The 18898-nt window shown below is 41.8% G+C and overlaps 1 protein-coding gene across 3 annotated transcripts in view; it reads right to left on the reverse strand.

Moving 5' to 3' along the window:
- The window catches only part of LOC136871860 (SLIT-ROBO Rho GTPase-activating protein 1), a 597464-nt gene that overhangs the window by 285406 nt on the left and 293160 nt on the right, over nucleotides 1-18898 (reverse strand). Inside the window, exon 1 of one of the 3 annotated variants that reach the window (XM_067145503.2) lies at nucleotides 10307-10391. The exons of the other annotated variants lie outside the window; for them this stretch is intronic. Within the exon in view, the coding sequence (XP_067001604.2) occupies nucleotides 10307-10364 (58 nt within the window). The 5' untranslated portion in view covers nucleotides 10365-10391. Of the gene's footprint in view, nucleotides 1-10306; nucleotides 10392-18898 lie in introns of those variants that run through there. 3 annotated transcript variants of the gene reach the window in all.

Here is an 18898-nt window from a genome sequence, read left to right on the forward strand (position 1 = left end):
GTCCTCAACATTAGCTGTCCATGGTCTAGTCACTGTCCTCAGCATCAGTTAAATTTGTCGATCTGGAGGTGGAGGCGTTAACATATTTTACGGACGAGCGAGTAGCTTTCACATGTTTGATACATAACATCATTTCAGAGACATGTAGACAAGAACGATCCTTCAATGTTTTCAACAACACAACTGACTTGACAATCCTAAATGAAATGGCGAATGGCTTTTAGTGCCGGGAGTGTCCGAGGACAAGTTCGGCTCGCCAGATGCAGGTCTTTTGATTTGAATCCCGTAGGCGACCTGCGCGTCGTGATGAAGATAAAATGAAGACGACACATACACCCAGCTCCTGTGCCAGCGAAATTAACTAATTATGGTTAAAATTTCCGACCCTGCCGTGAATCGAACCCGGGACCCCTGTGACCAGAGGCCAGCACGCTACCATTTAGCCATGGAGCTGGACTTGACAATCCTTACTTGAAGTCTATTTTTTATCTTTGGTCTACAAACTGATCAACTCTGAGATGAGCTTTTGAGACGGGCAGCCTCAAGAAGAAGGGTAACAACTGTTTAATATCCTCATTGCTGTTCAAAATGTCATTACTTAAGTGAGCTAAACTGGTCAGGGTCAGCGATTAAAGAAAAAAGAAAGACGTCACAGACTTCGTTGGGAGTAAAATGGTATGTCTGGAATCCCTGGACATACAGTCATGGGAAAAAGTATACGTACACCTTAAACGTTAAACAATGTTATCGTTTGTAGTTGACGCATTGCCCATAGGCTGGTAGAATTCACTACTTTTCTATATTTCGGTACTTCGCGAAACATGAATGTGACTACGTACCGGAAATAACAATAGTACTTTAGAAATGTTTGTTTTAACAAACATGTCATCCAATAAGTTCGAAAGACAGATGCATAAAAAGTATTCGTACAGATGGTTTATCTCACATCCCTCGCAACGCAGGTAAGCGGTAAAGGTCACGTCTTGTACAAAGTCAGTTGTGCTTCAGTCGTTCTAAACAACAACATCAATCAGTTAGATGGGCAGCAAAACCAAAGAAACAACAGAAGAAGAGAGAAGAATTGTAATCTGGGCTCATAATTCCTGTAAATCGCTCTCGGAAATACCGAAACTTGCGAAGAGACCAAGATCTACAATTCAGGGAATTATTGACAGGTACGGTGAGAGAAAATCTATCAAATATGCACGTAGATGTGGACGTCCATGCAATCTAGACGATCAAACTAAAAGACTAATTCTCAGGAAAGTTAAGAAAAATTCTAGAATCGGTGATGCAAAACTGAGGTCTGAACTAGGAAGTGATTTAAAACATAATATGTGCTTCCACAATTCAAAAGTTTTTATTTACGAATGGGTATTATTGTAGAAATGCCAGGCGAAAACCTTTAATTACCCCAGCAAATAGGAAGAAAAGACAATATGCTACAGACTACAAGCATGGTTTTCTAGAATTCTGGTATCGAGTTATATTCACGGATGAATGTAAATTGGCCGTTTTTCAATAATATGGCAAAGAGGTGTGGAGGAAAACGAACACAGAACTCGAAGAAAAAAATCTGCTTCCTTCAGTGAAGCATGGTGGAGGTTGTTAAATGATTTGGGGGTCATGAGCTCAGCTGAAGTAGGTTCCTTAGAATTCATAGATGGAAAGAAAAATGAAAACCTACAACCTGTTTTCCAGTCACTGACCGGGTCAGGGATGTAATGAATGAAGCAGATATAGGCTGTTAGTACGATGGGGTCGCCACTCCCAAAGTGATTTATTAATGAATGATAGATGCAATGAAATGAGAATGGAGTGTTGCTGGAATGAATGATGACAGGGAAAACCGGAGTACCCGGAGAAAAACCTGTCCCGCCTCAGCTTTGTCCAGCACAAATCTCACATGGAGCGACCGGGATTTGAACCACGGTATCCAGCGATGAGAGGCCGACGCGCTGCCGTCTGAGCCACGGAGGCTCTTTCATAGATGGAAAGATGGACCGTAAATACTAGATTGAAGTTTTGAAGAAACATCCAGCATCTAGTGCCGAAAAAAAAAAAATGGGACTTCTGGGTAATTATGTATTCATGGAGGATAATGACCCAAAGCATACGACCCTTGATACACAATTGTGGATTTTATACAACACACCCAAATATATCTGGTAACACCCCCCCCCCCCCCAATCCCCGCATCTGAATCCGATTGAACATGTGTGGGTTTAATATCTTAAAGAGACTGAGCACAGGAAATATTTCATCAAAGCCAGTTTTGAAAATGGCTCTTTTGGAAGAATGGGGTAAGATTGAGCCCACCTTCACCTCCAAGCTAGTTCATTCAATGCCTAGGCGGCTTGAGGCCATTGTAAAATCAAAAGGATTGCCAACAAAATACTTAAATGTGCACAAAAATCAGTGGGGAATGAAAGTAAAACTGGACTGTACGAATACTTTTTATGACTATGATATCATGGTAGTTTTATTTATGTATTAATGACAGAGCGTCTATCAATTGTATGTTTTATGATGTACATATCTTCACATAGTGTACAGAAAGCTAACCTCTTGATGTTATGCAACGTACATGACAATAAGGATTTTTGTTTCAGTATTAAGTGTACGAATACTTTTTAATATGACTGTGTGTAGATTTGTCACAACTGAAAACAGAGTGCACATTCTGTGACTGAAGATGAAATTTGTGCTGGATAGGGTGGATAAGGTACAGTCGTGATAGGCTGGCACATATCTTCGCGCTAGCTGGGGATTCTTCATCAAACTGGCTGAAACAGGATTACGTAAAGATATTGTATGAACTGAAAAATGCAGTACGTACTGTACATCGTAACTTTCATTTTAATGAATGTTATGATCCCAATTTTCTTTGCCATTGAGCATGTTTCATTAACTGTAGGAACGTCAATAATCCTTGAAGGTATTATATCCCATCAAATACCACCATCTGATGTCATGTAGACTGGACCGTTTCATAGTTAACCAATACGAAAGAACGACTGGGATAAATTAAACCTCATTCCAAGAATTCCAACCGGACGACCTTGACAATTAAAGCTCCATGAACTGTATGCAGATACCGCGCAGCGCACTACAAGAGACAGGTACGCTATGTAGGTGTATGTTTACGTATTCAGACGTTAGGTCATTACTTCGATTCGTGTTGAGTAAGGGAGTGTGAAACTGCTATTTCTTCATTGTCATCTGCAATGGCAAGGATTGTTTTAACAGGCAATGGATTATATTCGCATTCATTGGCCATTAGAAACTTTCTGTAAAAGGAAGAAAAGAAGCTTGTCGTTTATACACGTGTTCATGTGATTATTGCCACGGGATCTCCAGTTTTACGCAGAATCCGAACCATAGGAACGTGATTTTTCATTTAGAAAATAAAGGAAGAAAGGTCTAAATATTCCGAAGGTCTTTTACGATGTGGTCAACACATTATTATTAAAATAATTTTCAATCGGTAAAAAATTTAAAGATCCCATGAAGCATGGGGCAGAGTTGAAAACACATGAGGATACAGTCACAGCCTGATAAAAAAAACCCACTCAAGTAAGTTTACTGGTACAAGTAAAGGAAATTCAATCTTAGCCAACGTTTTCGTTTAATATCATCTTCATTAACAGATGATTAGTTCGTTGAAACAAGGAGACTTGCGGTTTATTACGAGAAGGGAGACTATCGTGCAGGATGTGGCATATTTAATTTGGACATATTATATATCCTCATTCATTTCTTAAATAGATGGGTGATTACCGATATCAGAGAAAGCCATCATTAAGGAAGAAATATCCCACCAATTTTATTTTATAAAACAGCAAACACGATTTGGGAACACGGTCAAAACAAGATGCACTGTTGTCAATATAGCCATATTCATTAGTAGCAGTAGTAGCAGCAGTAGTAGTAGTGTGTTCCATTCGTATTTCTTTAAATTAGTATTGTGAAATCTTGTTTTTTTCTGGTTAGATGGAAGGAGAGGGCCTTGTCAGATGAGATAAATAAAACCCAACAATATGAGCACCGATATTACAAACAGAAATTCAAAGGATATACGGAGTGGGGATACATTTTGGTTGTTATTAACAAGGGCAGTGCCGTTAAAGCACTGGTTATAAAACCATAATTATTGTCGTGCGAGTAACTTCTCTAGTCTGTTCGCGATGAAAAAGCATGTTCCTCCTTTAACGGGATTAAGTGTACAATACCGAGGATAACCATAACAGGCTGCCTGCTGTCATTTCTTGATGGATACAGTACTTTTGCATCCATCTCTTGGCACAGGCCAGAGTAAAGTGTAGCTTCCACCGAAGTCCCAGTCAACATCCATGGCTGTGACAATATGGGAGCTGCTGGGGTATGGGTAGTGCTGAGTAATGACATTCAGAGCACGACTAGTGCATCTGAGTGTTATGAAAGGTGCTGCTCATAGGGTCAGTCGTGCTGCAATAGTACTTTCTGACCCAGTGAGGAAAGCAATGGCAAACTGCCTCACTCCTCATCTTGCCTAGTACGCCTCATTTTGGTGCTGCCATTGGTTTTTGGGGTTTCCTTGTAACAGCATAACCTTTGGTGGTGCTATTTGAGGATCCAACCAGCCTCTGGGCTGATGACCTATCAGACAGACAGACAGGTGTAATCCGAGACTGAACTAATGAACATCGGCTCCTTGACATCACGGCATGTATTTCAGGTATTTAAGTACGTGATTGTGTAGTATATTACTGTGAGAGTATGACCTCAATCGTTATCATTACATATTACGGTGATTCAGGGAAAAATTACCCTTCATAAGTATAGCAGTAAAAATGCTAATGACTGTACAGATTGAGTAAAGTATTTGTGTTAGTATTCTAGAAGCTAAACATGAGACCACTCTCGAGACTCGAACCCGAATCCGAATCACCAGCTCTTCCGACGAGTGCATACACTCCTCCGGTAGGATGACCAATGCACGAGATAAACTCAGCTCTTCGATGTCGAATTGGCTGTTTTACCTCGATCACATCCTAGTCGGATAAGAAGCACTCAACAGCAGGACTGTCTGAATTCTTTTCAAGTTAAATATCCCACAGCAAATTTCGGCTGTCATCTTATCTAAACTAACTTCACAGTCATGTGATGGCATTACTCAATACTTGTTAGAATCTAATATTTCTGTATGATCAACTATTTCCACCACATCTCTACTCTTGTGCATTTTCAGTTCCCAGGTTATGAGTTACAATTCAAGAACAACATAGTCAACGAACCCTTTCACCACTGTAAATCACTGGCGGAGTGTCCAACTCATGATCTCAAGTTCACGGGTTCGATCCTGACCAAGATGGACTTTTTTTTTTTTTTTTTTTAAGGTCGGTCAAAAGTCTTGGCCTCCATGTCTCTATTGCTGGCATGTTAAAAGATTTCTGGTGGCGCATTGGTGTCATGTGACAAAATTAAATTAACTCAGCCATATGAATCGTCCAGTAGCCCACCTGGTGGCCACTGATCGTTAAGACGTGACGTCTATATGGTCCGACACCGTAGTTAGCCGGTTGAAATTCCGTTGGTCGAAAAAAAAAAAAAAAATTACCAACAGAATGTTGGCCGGAAGGGTAGTGGTATACAATTTATAATCACTAGATTGTGTGCCAAAAGCCTAAGATTAAATTCCAAATCTCTCCGCAATGTCCGTATGTCCAATGTGAGGGCACATGACGCTGTTGATGGCGATGGAATGAACAGACCCCTTGGTGCTATTCGATAGGAGTATGCTATGTGCCGGGCTTCACGCTCTCCCTTCCTATTATCATGTATCACGTCATTTCATCTCAAACTCACGAGGTTGATGTCAGGAAGGACATCCAGTCGTAAAAACTAGCTACGAAGATTAATTTCACTTCATACCCGAGCCCGAAGAAAAACCGGACAAGGGTTTGAAAAACATAGAACTCGTCCAGTAGAAATAAATTTAATAACAATGTTACTGGTTTCACGCCCCATCCTGACGGAGTCGGGATCGAATCCGCCTACCTGCGCTTAAAAATTCAACGGCCCACTCCGTCCAGCAAATGACACTTTTTGGAGACATCGGCTGGGCAGGGACGGGATTATGTTACCACTAGACAATATCCAGAATGCTCTTCGTCAGCTGGTGCCAGAAAACTGCTTTGGGAGAAGCTATTCCTATTACGAACTTACGCAGCATGTAGAATCACGACCAAAATATTATTTTACTACGAAGAGGCAAACCGGAATACAATATCGTAAACGCAGTCTCCTCTAGGGAACCGTCAAAGAACGACAATGAATAGCTTATACAACTACAAGGATGACCCATAAATGGGGTCTAGTCCCCGTGTAATACACACTATCATAATTTCCCTCAGTGTACTGTTAGACCGCTGTACTGATAGGGCGATTTGCGTAGGTACTGTTATCAGCTCCTTTGACAGGTTTTTTTTTTTTTGTGTGTGTGTGTGTGTGTGTGAGCTAGTTTCCGTAGGTAAAGCTAAATATACGAGTTTTGGAAAACATCTGCGAAGTACGAGAAAGGTCTGTGAGTTTGATCCGTGCGACGAGAGCTTGAAAATCCATCACAGGATGTGATCTCTTGAGAATGACTTAATGTGGAGAAATTCATTTGAAATGCTAAATTAACTGGATTTTTCTATAATGAATAAAATTCTGAAAACCGATGTGTATTACTAAATATTAATGAATCTGAAAGATAATATATTTACTATCTGCTTAACATCGAACTAACTCTTAGGTTTTCAGAGAGGATAGGACCGGAATGGTAACGGTAAGTGTCTGGTAAGAATATGAGAAAACACGGAAAACCATCTTCAGGCCTGATGACAGTGGAAGGTGGGGGACATAAACACTCCACCATCTCCCGAACGAAAGCTTCATGACCCACACTGTGCATTAAACTCGCTCGGTTTGAGCAGACAGGGACTATAGTTCAGCATCTTCTCTACGAATTGCCTCAGAGTCTTTCTCCAGTTTCAGTGTTTTGTGACGAGACTTATCAACACAGCTTAATAATAATAATAATAATAATAATAATAATAATAATAATAATAATAATAATAATGGTTTGATGCCCCTTCAATTGCTCTAGATTTTAAACGACGCCAGTATGTCGGAATTTTCTCCCGCGAAAATTCTTTGATAAGCCGGAAGCCAACGACCCTGAGAGATGTCGCGTTTAATCACCCTGAAATGCCACAGACCCCAGCTAGGATATCGAACCCGCAATCCTGGGAGGACGACGACAACGACTAACCAACTGCGCCACTGAGGTCGGCATTAACACAAGTTTTGTTGGGAAGAGTTAAATGGTGGTGCCCATGATAGCGGGAGGGGGCCAAATAGGCCTAGGGATATTAAAAATATTATTTGCTCAGTGAAAATGTGCCATCTGTTTCAGGTGCAGGCAGCAAGATTGTCGTGGCGATTTGTGCACTTTGTCTAGTTCCTAAGTACCTAGTTGTCAGAATGATGAAGAGCGCCACAAAAGTTGCAGTGGGTAGGCAGCTGTAAACCTCGCACGTAGGGTACCTGCACTAGTACAAGCACTCGTCTCTTCCGCTAACGGTTACGAGATCAATCCCAGCAAAGTCGGTTGGAATTTAAAGAGCTTAAAAATAATTTTCAGCACAAAATAATACCATGCAATATCCATGCGCCAGCACCGTGGTGTAGAGGTACCATGCCTGCCTCTTACCCAGAGGCTCCAGGTTCGATTCTCAGTCCACCCAATGATTGTAATTCTGAACTGAGGGCTGGAACGGGGCTCACTCAGCCTCGTCAGACAAACTGAGGAGCTGTTTGATATAAGAGTCAGCGGACCCGGTCGCGAAGGTCAAGCAATACGGCTGAGGATATCGCTAGGCTGATCACGTGACCCTCCAATTCTCCAGGCTATCTAGTTGAGCAGAAGTCGACTTGGCAGGTCAAGGTTCTTAATGCTACAGGCTTGTCTGTAATGTCCATAATACACCAAACAAGAACAGTAAGTGATGACACATTAATATTCCCCACCCTGTAGCAGAAATGTTTAAACGTTCAAAGTCTGTCCAGTAAAAGTGAATTAATTTAATTTCAGGGTTATTTAATTGAAAAGAGGGAAATTACACTACACCATGACAAAACTGGAGATAAGATTCTCTATCAGAAATAGACTACACGTGAAATTATTCTAGGTGTAAAGAGAATGACAGTTTAACAGTTATTTCTCCAACGTTGATTGATGACTAACAACGCCATGCCTCAAACCCAATCAAAGCGCTGATGTAACAGCATAACTCGCGAATCGCACTAAAACGCAGACTGCAGGAGCTAATTTAGCGAGCGCGGGCCAGAATCGCACAACAGTCTGGCTAGTACAAATGTATACATTTACGTCTGTGGAGCGTCTAATCTGTTTCCAACACCATCAAAATTTTAATGTTGCTATGCAACAAGACTGTGGTTGTGATTCCTACAATAAATATGGGTAGTTGTCAATGCGTGAAAGCCTAGTTATTATTGCTTTAAAGGACGCGGTGAACAGTGCGGCCAAATTATCTGCTAAGAACAAAAGGTTCTACACTCACCGAGATTGTCTGACAGAATTCAGTTAAGAATAATTAGAATAAGAATTCCTAAACTTATCAGTTTCAAGAATATAAAATTGCTTAGCACGATGAAATCTACTTCATGCTTTGCTCCAAAATGACACACACTCACTAGTTGATATCTTTTATGATATACTGTATAAGTAGCTGTTGTATGTTCTTCCAGTTTACACAGTCGTGAGAATGTCTGGCTTCAGTGTCATGACTAATTTGTACGTGGAGCCAAGGCCGTGGTAAACACCACGAACGTACACGGACTATAGTGCTTTTCTAAACCCATTAATATTCCCTGCATAGAGAGGAGATATAATACAATAGTTTAATATAATCAAGGGAAAGGGATATCACTAATTATTTTTGTCACGTCAGTTAATTTACAGGTTTTTTGTTGTTGTTGTTGCAAATTTTTTAAAAAAATGTATGGATACAGAAGAAAACGTGTATGCTTGTTTACAACGAAAAACCTTTCTGTGTGTCGAGTTAGAGAGATGCCAATACTTTCTGGTGGAACAGAAAAAGTATGAATTCAATTATTCAGTCGCGCAGCGCTACGGCTGAGACAGATTGGACAGGAAATGACAACGTTAAATAGACAATGGCACAAATCACCCAAAACTGGCTAAGTTCTTTGAGAGACACCAGAACACACAAAAAGAAGACACACTAAGGGAAACTATACACTTCCAGACACAAAAATGAGCGGCATGGATGAATCAAGTGTCGAACTTAGTATGATATATCACCTCGTTCCGTGCTACAGACTTTAACAAAATATTAGTTTTACTCTAATATACATTTGTCCAATACGCCTTTTGTCAATAAATTTGCGTAGCTCCATAATGTTGGAAGAGTGACATACCGCGTTTAGGACAATTTGTAATGTAATAAACTTTCTTAAAAAAAAAAAAAAAAAAAAAAAAAAAAAGCTTAGTGCGCCCTTTTATTGGCAAAGTGTAGTAAATAGCCACGAAATCAATGTTATAGCGTGCTCCTTCCTTTCGTCGTGCTTGTGCACGGGGACCAGGAAAACATTTAGGCCACGAATTTGTGTGCTAAATAATGCAGAACACAATAACACAGTTGGAACAGGGCTCTCAACATTACAACTTTGTTAAAATGATTTAGAACTCATAAATTTCCAATGGTTGTTTTTTCAGCGAATAACTCGGACCAGTGTTCAATTACATTTTTGTTGTTAGTACTTTCTAAAATACTAAGACGATATTTATTTAATTTACTTCCATGAAGTCTCAAGGGTTAACAATGCACACGATAGTATACGATAATCAAAAACAAATCTGTATATATCAACAAAAAAAGAATTATTTCGTTGCACAGTGTTACAGTCACTTTAACCAAGGAAACACAGGGAACTACGTGCACAGCATGGCCACGCCTATTAATAATGTAGGCGAGTTCATTTTAGAAACAGCGCTTGGTCTTTAAATTCCTATCAAGTCTCATAGCACCTGCTTTTTATCCTTCAATAGAGAACTGCTTTGTTCAGCCAACGTGTAAGCCGCGAAGTAATAAGACTCAGTAGGAGACGTACCTGTCGTTTACGAAGTTTAAAGGGAGCCATAAACAGACAATGTGAACTCCACTCACTCACTCACTCACTCACTCACGCCACTTTCACCTGGGAAGAAGAAAGGCCAAGAAGACCTCTCACTCACCCTTGCTCCTTTCGTCCGCTCCGCCGGAGCCGAAAGACACCAGCATCGCCAGCGACATTGCTGAGTGAACTAGCTAGCACACTCATACATACACACTCGGTACCGGGCCGGGAAGTGGGCGACCAGGCTTCCGGCCCCCTCTCCTTCCAGCCGCGACCTTCAGCAACCAACGTCACTTTCTCAAACAAAACACACGCGGACAGGTCTTCTTAACACTGTAAATTACTATAGCTTAGAAATTCAGTTATATTTCGAATCCGCGATGGAACAAATCGTTTTGAAATTGATGTCTTTAAATCATATCAACAATGGCCATATTTCTTCAGCTCAAAGGAACGGAATTTACAATTTTCAAAGTGACAAAGGGCAATGAACTTCACCTATTTCACAAAACTCTTTTACTGATGTAAAATTATACTTTGAGATGAATCAACTGTATTATTACTATCATTATTTGTGTTTTGTACCGAGCGAATTGCTGCGTGGTTTGGGTCACGTAGCTGTCAGCCAGCACTCGGCAGATAGTGGGTTCGAACCCCACTATCGGCAGCCCTGAAGATGGTTTTTCCGCGGTTTCGTATGTACACACCAGGCTGTGTCCGACTCGTTGGCTGAACGGTCAGCGTACTGGCCTTCGGTTCAGAGGGTCCCGGGTTCGATTCCCGGCCGGGTCGTGGATTTTAACCTTAATTGGTTAATTCCAATGGCGCGGGGGCTGGGTGTATGTGTTGTCTTCATCATCATGCCATCCTCATCACGACGCGCAGGTCGCCTACAGGAGTCAAATCAAAAGACCTGTACCTGGCGAGCCGAACCCGTCCTGGGATATCCCGGGACTAAAAGCCATACGACATTTCATTTACCAGGCTGTATCTTAATCAAGGCCACCGAAACTTCCTTCCTACTCCTAACCCTTTCCCATCCCGTCGTCGCCGTAAGACCTTTGTCGGGTGCGACGTACAGCAGAAAAGTATTTTGTATCGGTAAGATAATCTTATCCATGCCTTTTTCCCCATTTTTTTGCAGCCGGCACTTCATGTGGATTTGGCCCAATTTTACGGTAGGATACCCGTCATGACGCCAAACCTATGTGGAGAACTGTAGTCACTATAGTGTGTGTTTTTAACAATCTGCTTTACGTCGCACCGACACAGATAGGTCTTACGGCGACGATGGGATAGGAAAGGGAAGGAAGCGACCGTGGACTTAAGGTACACTGCCGGCATTTTCCTGGTGTCAAAACAGGAAACCACGGAACACCATCTTTAGGGCTGCCGACAGTGGGGTTCGAACCCATCATCTCCCGAATGCAAGCTGACAGCTACGTTACTCAAACCAAGCATCCACTTGCTCGGTACAGTGTGTTTCTGAGGTGGTTGGTAGTGTGATGTGTTGTGCTGTATGTACTGTACATGAAGACATACATATTACGACGAACACGAACACCCATTCCCGAGCCAGTTAAAAGCCCCAGCTTGGCCGGGAATCTAACCCGTGACCCTCTAAACAGAAGACCTTGACGCTAACCATTTAGCCAAGGAGCCGGATACTGTCGTCAACATCATAAATGAACGAATTCCTAAGCCTTACACTTTCAACAAAAGGCTAACAGCGTAGAGGCGCGCGGCTGTGAGCTTGCATCCGGGAGATAGTAGGTTCGAATCCCACTATCGGCAGCCCTGAAGATGGTTTTCCGTGGTTTCCCATTTTCACACCAGGCAAATGCTGGGGCTGTACCTTAATTAAGGCCACGGCCGCTTCCTTCCAACTCCTAGGCCTTTCCTATCCCATCGTCGCCATAAGACCTACCTGTGTCGGTGCGACGTAAAGTCCTTAGAAAAAAAAAAAGGCTAACAAAGCTTAACAATTAAAGCGGGAGATGTGTCCGACTCCTTGGCTGAATGATCAGCGTTGAGGCCTTCGGTTCAGAGTGTCTGATTAATTCTTCTGGCTCGGGGACTGGGTATTTGTGTTTGTCCGAAGACTTTCCTCTTCATATTCATACAACATACTACACTCCCAACCACCACAGAAAAACGCAATAGTGATTACATCCCTCCATATAAGGTTGGCGTCAGGAAGGGCATCCGGCCGTAAAACAGGGCCAAATCCACATGATACACCGTTTGCACCCACGACCCAACAAGTGTGGGAGAAACGGTAAAAAAAAAGAAAGAATTAAACCAGGAGATTCCAAATCAGAAATACAGAAGAATGCACACATTACAATCTAACGAAACCTTCTTGGTCTAGTGTTTCAAGTTCCCCTTCAATTTCATTTTTCAAAAATGACAATCAAGAAATAAGCTCTATTTTTCTCAAGATCTACGAACAGCACGATTATTATTTTTGAGCAAATCGATGCACAAAAGCCTATAAACATAATCTAATAATTTCAAGTTGAATGATGCAATAGTTGTTGAAATAATGTACCAAAAAAAAAAAAATGCAGAATTTTAACAAATTCGACATCTTTAACGGTTTTCCACGAAAGTTATATTATTTTAACAACATTATTCAAAGAACATGGAATGAATGTACGTGCAGCAATAATAAAGGGTGGCGTGCCAGGTGCGACCGTGCAGCATGCGACCCGTGCCACTAGCGACCGCATAATCTGTAACCGTGCCGGGTGCGACCGGCGTTGACAAGCAAATTGTCATTTAATAAGTTGTGTCATCACCCAAGATAAGGTAAGCTAAACGGAGTGCAATGTCATTTCAATAAATCCTATAAGCAGACACTGCCCCTACTTTACATAACACTTCTGGGGGAAACTCGTTTTACAACACGAAACATGGTGATGCGTTTACGTCTTTTCCCACCGGGCGAGTTGGCCATGCGGTTAGAGGCGCGCGGCCCTGAGCTTGTATCCGGGAGATAGTGGGGTCGAATCCCACTGTCGGCAGCCCTGAAAATGGTTTTCCGTAGTTTCCCATTTTCACACCAGGTAAATGCTGGGGATGTACTTTAATTAAGACCAGGGCCGCTTCCTTCCCATTCCTAGCCCTTTCCTATCCCATCGTCGCCTTAAGACATGTCTGTGTCATTGCGACGTAATGCCACTAGCAAACAAAAAGATCCTAATTCTCTGAAATTATCTACGACTTAGGCCTACTTACTTATCGTGTCCTATTAGTACCAGGAGTGTCCGAGGACGTGTTCGGCTTGCCTGGTGCAGGTCTTTCTACCTGACGCCGGTGGGCGGCCTGAGCGTCTGGATGTGGGATTATGATAATGAAGCAGGGAGAGATGAAACCCGGTTTCGGCACGTAGCCTACTCCTCTCGAATAATACCAAGGGGTCTGCTCAATGCTTTACATCGCCATCCGACGGCCGAATCACTATCAACAGCATCATATTTACTCACTCCATTTGAACACTGCGAAAAGGTTTGGATTTGAATCCAGGCTTTTGGCATGCAATCTAGTGATTAGAAACTGTCTACCACCAACTTTCCTACCCTGCCAGCCAACATTCTGATGGTGAATTTTTTCATCCAGGCTAAGTGGCTCAGACGGCTCAGACGGTTGAGATGCTGGTCTTCCGACTCAGACTTGGCAGGTTCGATCCTGGCTCATTCCGGTGGTATTTGAACGTGCTCAAATACGTCAGCTTTGTGTCGGTGGATTTACTGGCACGTAAAACAAGTCCCGCGGGACTAAATTCCGGCACCTCGGCGTCGCCTTAAACCTTAAAAGTAGTTACTGGGACGTAAAGCCAGCAACATTATTATATTTTTCTTTCGACCAACGGCACTCGAACCTGCTAACCACGGTGTCAGACCTTTATTTTAGAAAAGACCAAGTTAGCTACTTATAAGCAACTGCCACTTGGTGACAGCCTTTATTAATGCAGATCAATTGTAAGTGATTGATGGGTCGCATGCGGCACGATGCTTATCAACTCGGTCGCTATTGGCACGATAATGGCCTGGTCGCATCCGGCACGGTCGCATCTGGCACGTAACCTAATAAAGCTGCTAATTCATCTCAATATTTTCCTCCTGTCGCGATTGTGTACAAACGAAGGCAGCACTCACTATCGTTTTTCATGATACACTGCTATTCTAAGAAATAACTACAGTCAAGTGAACTGTGAAGAAATGTTTCAACATTGCAGTATAGGCCTGGTGACTAACTGCAGCATGAGCTATTCCCGCGAGTAAGAAGGCAAAGCAAAATGAACATGTTTACTTGTTGGTACCAGTTCGCTGTGTATCTGCTAGGGTAGGTACATCGTTCAGCACATAATATGTAATTAGAAACTATAGAGGAGCGTCATATTCAGACAACATACCACACTATCAATCATCACAGAAACACGCAATAGTGATTACATCCCTCCATATAGGGTTGGAGTCAGAAAGGGCATCCAGCCGTAAAACATGGCCAAATCCACATGCGCGACGCAGTTCGCACCCGCGACCCCACAGGTGTGGGGAAAAAAGCGGCAGCAAAAGAAACTATAGATGAGATTCCTGTCTACACAAGGATCTTCTTCTTCTCCTTCCGTTTTTCCCACACTTGTGGGGTCGCGGGTGCGGACTGAGTCGCACATGTGGATTTGAACCTGTTTTACGGCCGGATATCTTTCCGGACACCAACAGTATAGGGAGGTATTAATCATTATTGCGTGTTTCTCTGGTGGTTGGTAGTGTTGTATGTTGTCTAAATACGGAGAGAAAAGTACTGGGACAAACACCCAGTCCCTGAGCCAGAAGAATTTATCAGACGCTATTAAAATTCCCAACGCGACCGGGAATCCAACCCTGGACCCTGTGAATCGAAGGCCTTAAACGCTGACCATTCAGCCAAGGAGTAGGACTACACAAGGAACAACGAACTTCGTATAAACTTGCGTCTCAGCACGCACATTGAATCCACAAAAAATATTACTGTTTAACACAAAATTACAGAAATGCATGGCGTACGTATGCTGGACACACAATAGATGTTCAAAACGAGCTCAAGTGGTATTTTGCGAGTACACCCTGGATAATACAATACTAGGCCGAAATACCTAACCTTTGTTTTATCTAGCTTACACGGATTATCGGCAGGTAACAAAGATGAATTTATCTCTCGAAGGATGCCACTCAACACAGGTAATTTCTGACAACTCCTGGTGATGATATATGCACAAGTATTTCTGAACAAACAGTTCAGAACCAGCGATAAGATCCGCTGCGCATGGCTCAATTATACTTAACATTTACCTGTGTGGTTAGACCGATTACGACCGGCGAGTTGGCCGAGCGGTTAGGGGCGCGCAACTGTGAGCTAGCATCCGGGAGATAATGGGTTCGAACCCAACTGCCGGCAGCCCTGAAAATGGTTTTTTGTGGTTTCCCATTTTCATTCCAGGCAAATGCTGGGGCTGTACCTCAATTAAGGCCACGACCGCTTCCTTCCCACTCCTAGCCCTTTCCTAGGAAAACACTGGTTCATCATAGCATTCGAGCTATTCAATCCCTACTCTGAGGCACTGATTGGAATGAGCAGTATGCATATTTAACGGAATAATGACAGAGGAGTGTCCACGGCTGTCTGCGGCCTGGTCATTCCAGCACTGGAACTTGGGACTGTTGGATCGGCACCGTAGTATTGTTCGTTAAAAGTGAGAAAATGTGCGGTTTTTCATTTAATCGAGTATTTTATGTGATAACATTCGTTTAATTACTATACTCCTACTGACGTTTTTGTAATGGCCTAAGTTGACTTCAGTTAGGAAAACTACGAAGACATTCTTTCTGAGAATCCCGTAGCGAAGCACAGGTACATCAGCTAGTTTCAATATAAAAACAAATATTCAAAGAATTCTGCAGTCAAAACAATCGAAACAACAGTAAAATTACAATACATGTTAAAGTAAAGTTAGTTTCGTGGTTTTTATTTATTCATATTTACAATGTCTATTAATCTACACTTACTTAACTCTGAATAAAAGTAACATTTAGTATATTTGTGAATGCTTTTATTTCAGCTTGTTTTACATCGCACCGACTCAGACAGGTCTTATGACTACGATGGCATAAGAAAGGGGTAGGAATGGGAAGGAAGTGACCGCGGTCTTAATTAAGGCAGAGCGTCTGCCTGGTGTGAAAATGGGAAACCACAGAAAATCGTCTCCAGGACTGCTGGCTGAGGTTCGAACCCACCACCTCCCGAATGCAAGCTCATAGCTACGTGACCCAAATTGCGTAGCCAACAAACACTCAGTAATTTGAGACTGCTGAAGGCCAATTATTTGTTTTGTTTTATTTTATTAAGAGAAACATGTTGCAAACTTTCGACTGGGAAGACTTTGGAGTAAGGAGGCGAGCTGCTCAACTAAGCGATATGTTCCGAACTGTCTGTGGAAAGATGGCATGGAATGGCATTAACAGACAAATAAGCTTGTATGGAGTTTTGGAAAGTAGGAAAGATGATAATAAGAAGAGGAATTAGGGATTGGAATCTTTTACCGACGGAGATGTTCGATAAATTTCCAACTTATTTGAAATCATTTAAGAAAAGACTAGCTAAACAACTGATAGGTAATCTGCCACCTGGGTGACAGCCCTACATGAGGATGATTGATTGGTGGATTGACTGATAACATTAGGCAATGTCAAATATTAGCTTGTGAATGTAGGATGTACTCAGCCCGGAGAGTGGTTGCATTCTCAGAACAGCACCATCAGCTTCTAGAGAATCCGCAAAAAGCACATGGCGGTTCTATAATGAGGCGTAGAAGACAGGATGAGAAATTACGTAGTTTGCCACAAAATGCGATGGCTCTAATGTGGAAGAAAGTCACTACTCTAACCTAAAGAAAACCCCACGGCGTTACAGTCCAGGTGGGCCTTGGCCTACCAAGCGACTGCAGCTCAGCCTCAAGGCCACGTCAGCTGGTCGAATTTTCTTGGCCATTATTCTTGGCTTTCTAGATCGAGGCCACTATCTCACTGTCAGACAGCTCCTCAACTGTTCTCACAAAGGCTGAGTGGACCTCGTATCAACCCTCAAATCCCCGTAAATATCCCTGACCTGGCCAGGATTCGAACCCGAAGTCTCAACGGAAAAGGCAGGCACGTTATCACTAGACCGCGGGGCTGACTAATGCTCAGCACCACTATACCTCATCAGCTTCCATAGTGTCACAGTCATAAAAAACCGAGAAGATACATTTTGCTCTGGTCTGTGTCAAGATATAGATGCAAAACACTGCATCCATTATCAAATATCAAGAGGCGTAATGATCAATCAATATTATTAAAAACGAATCTTTATACACAAGCCGTCGCTTCTCCCATCTCTCTTTCCACAAAAATATGGAAATTGTCTATTATTTATTCGCATTCATTGTTATTGTGAGGATGTTTATTAATCACAGTTTCTCCGTAATCTCATTTTGTGACATTTATTTAAATGTGGACGAACATTTTAATGTGACATACAATATGAATTGAAGGCACGAACTTTAATTTGTAAGCATTCAAAGTTTATAGTGTCTATGCGAACTACATTCTGTCCCAGGGCAAACAATGTCACCAGTAATAATAATAATAATAATAATAATAATAATAATAATAATAATAATAATAATAATAATAATAATAACAACAATAATAATAATAATAATAATAATAATTGTACCGGGAGGTACACCTCAACTCCGCACATTCAAAAGATGCGCCTTAAAGAACTATCTAACCAAACGTGAAACTGCTACTACATGAAGTTGGAACGTTAATCAGAACATGTCACTACTGAAGTATTAAGTAACTGTGTTATTGTGAAGTTGCCTAAACTGACTAGATTTATTTGCTTTGTGTTCGTTTCCTTCAAGAAGTTTGGACATTTCTCCATAGATGTCACTACCAAAAACTATGGTCATGCACTCGGGTGCAAGGTAAAATAAGCTGTTATGGAAAGAAATTTTGTGTTTATAGGTTTTCTCAAGTAAATCAACTTTCATTTTTTTTAAAATATATATTTCAAGGTTTGCAACACTTCTCTCTCATTCCGCAGTTTTTGAATGTGACCAATCACTAATTTTCTGTACTTAATTTTCAGCCTATCACAGGCTGCTTCTTGCTTTTTTAGGTGTAACTTTTGAATTAACCAATAAAATTGAGAGGGCGTGTCCGGACTAGTCCAGAATCCTCTCGAATCTCCCCTTCGGGTATATAATAAGCTGAGGCTTTTTTTGGCTATCTTGTCTTTCGATCACCGAATTTCTAAGAGTGTGTGTTAAGACAGGAGGCGAAGCGCCTCATTCTACGCCAGGCAGTTCATCAGCCCAGGTAATGGCCATCAGTTTTATCTCTCTGTAGCCACCTCCGCAGACGTATCCGAGGGGAAGGTCCGAATTTCTAACTATGTAACCAACCTTTTCTAAAATGTAAATTTTTGTTCAATCGGGGATAGAGAGTGCGTTACCCTCTCGAGTTCCCCTTCATCTTGGTTTGAGGTGACTAAGTTTTCGTAACTGTTTTCCTTCCTGTAATGTATTAAATTAACTTTCATTCGAGTCACCTCAGTAGCTTGGGATTAGCCCCTGTATCATCGGGTCGTGAGCCCTGTTATGATTTGAATACTTCATTAT

This window comes from Anabrus simplex, chromosome 4 (assembly GCF_040414725.1).
Source record: "Anabrus simplex isolate iqAnaSimp1 chromosome 4, ASM4041472v1, whole genome shotgun sequence".
Lineage (NCBI taxonomy): Eukaryota > Metazoa > Arthropoda > Insecta > Orthoptera > Tettigoniidae > Anabrus > Anabrus simplex.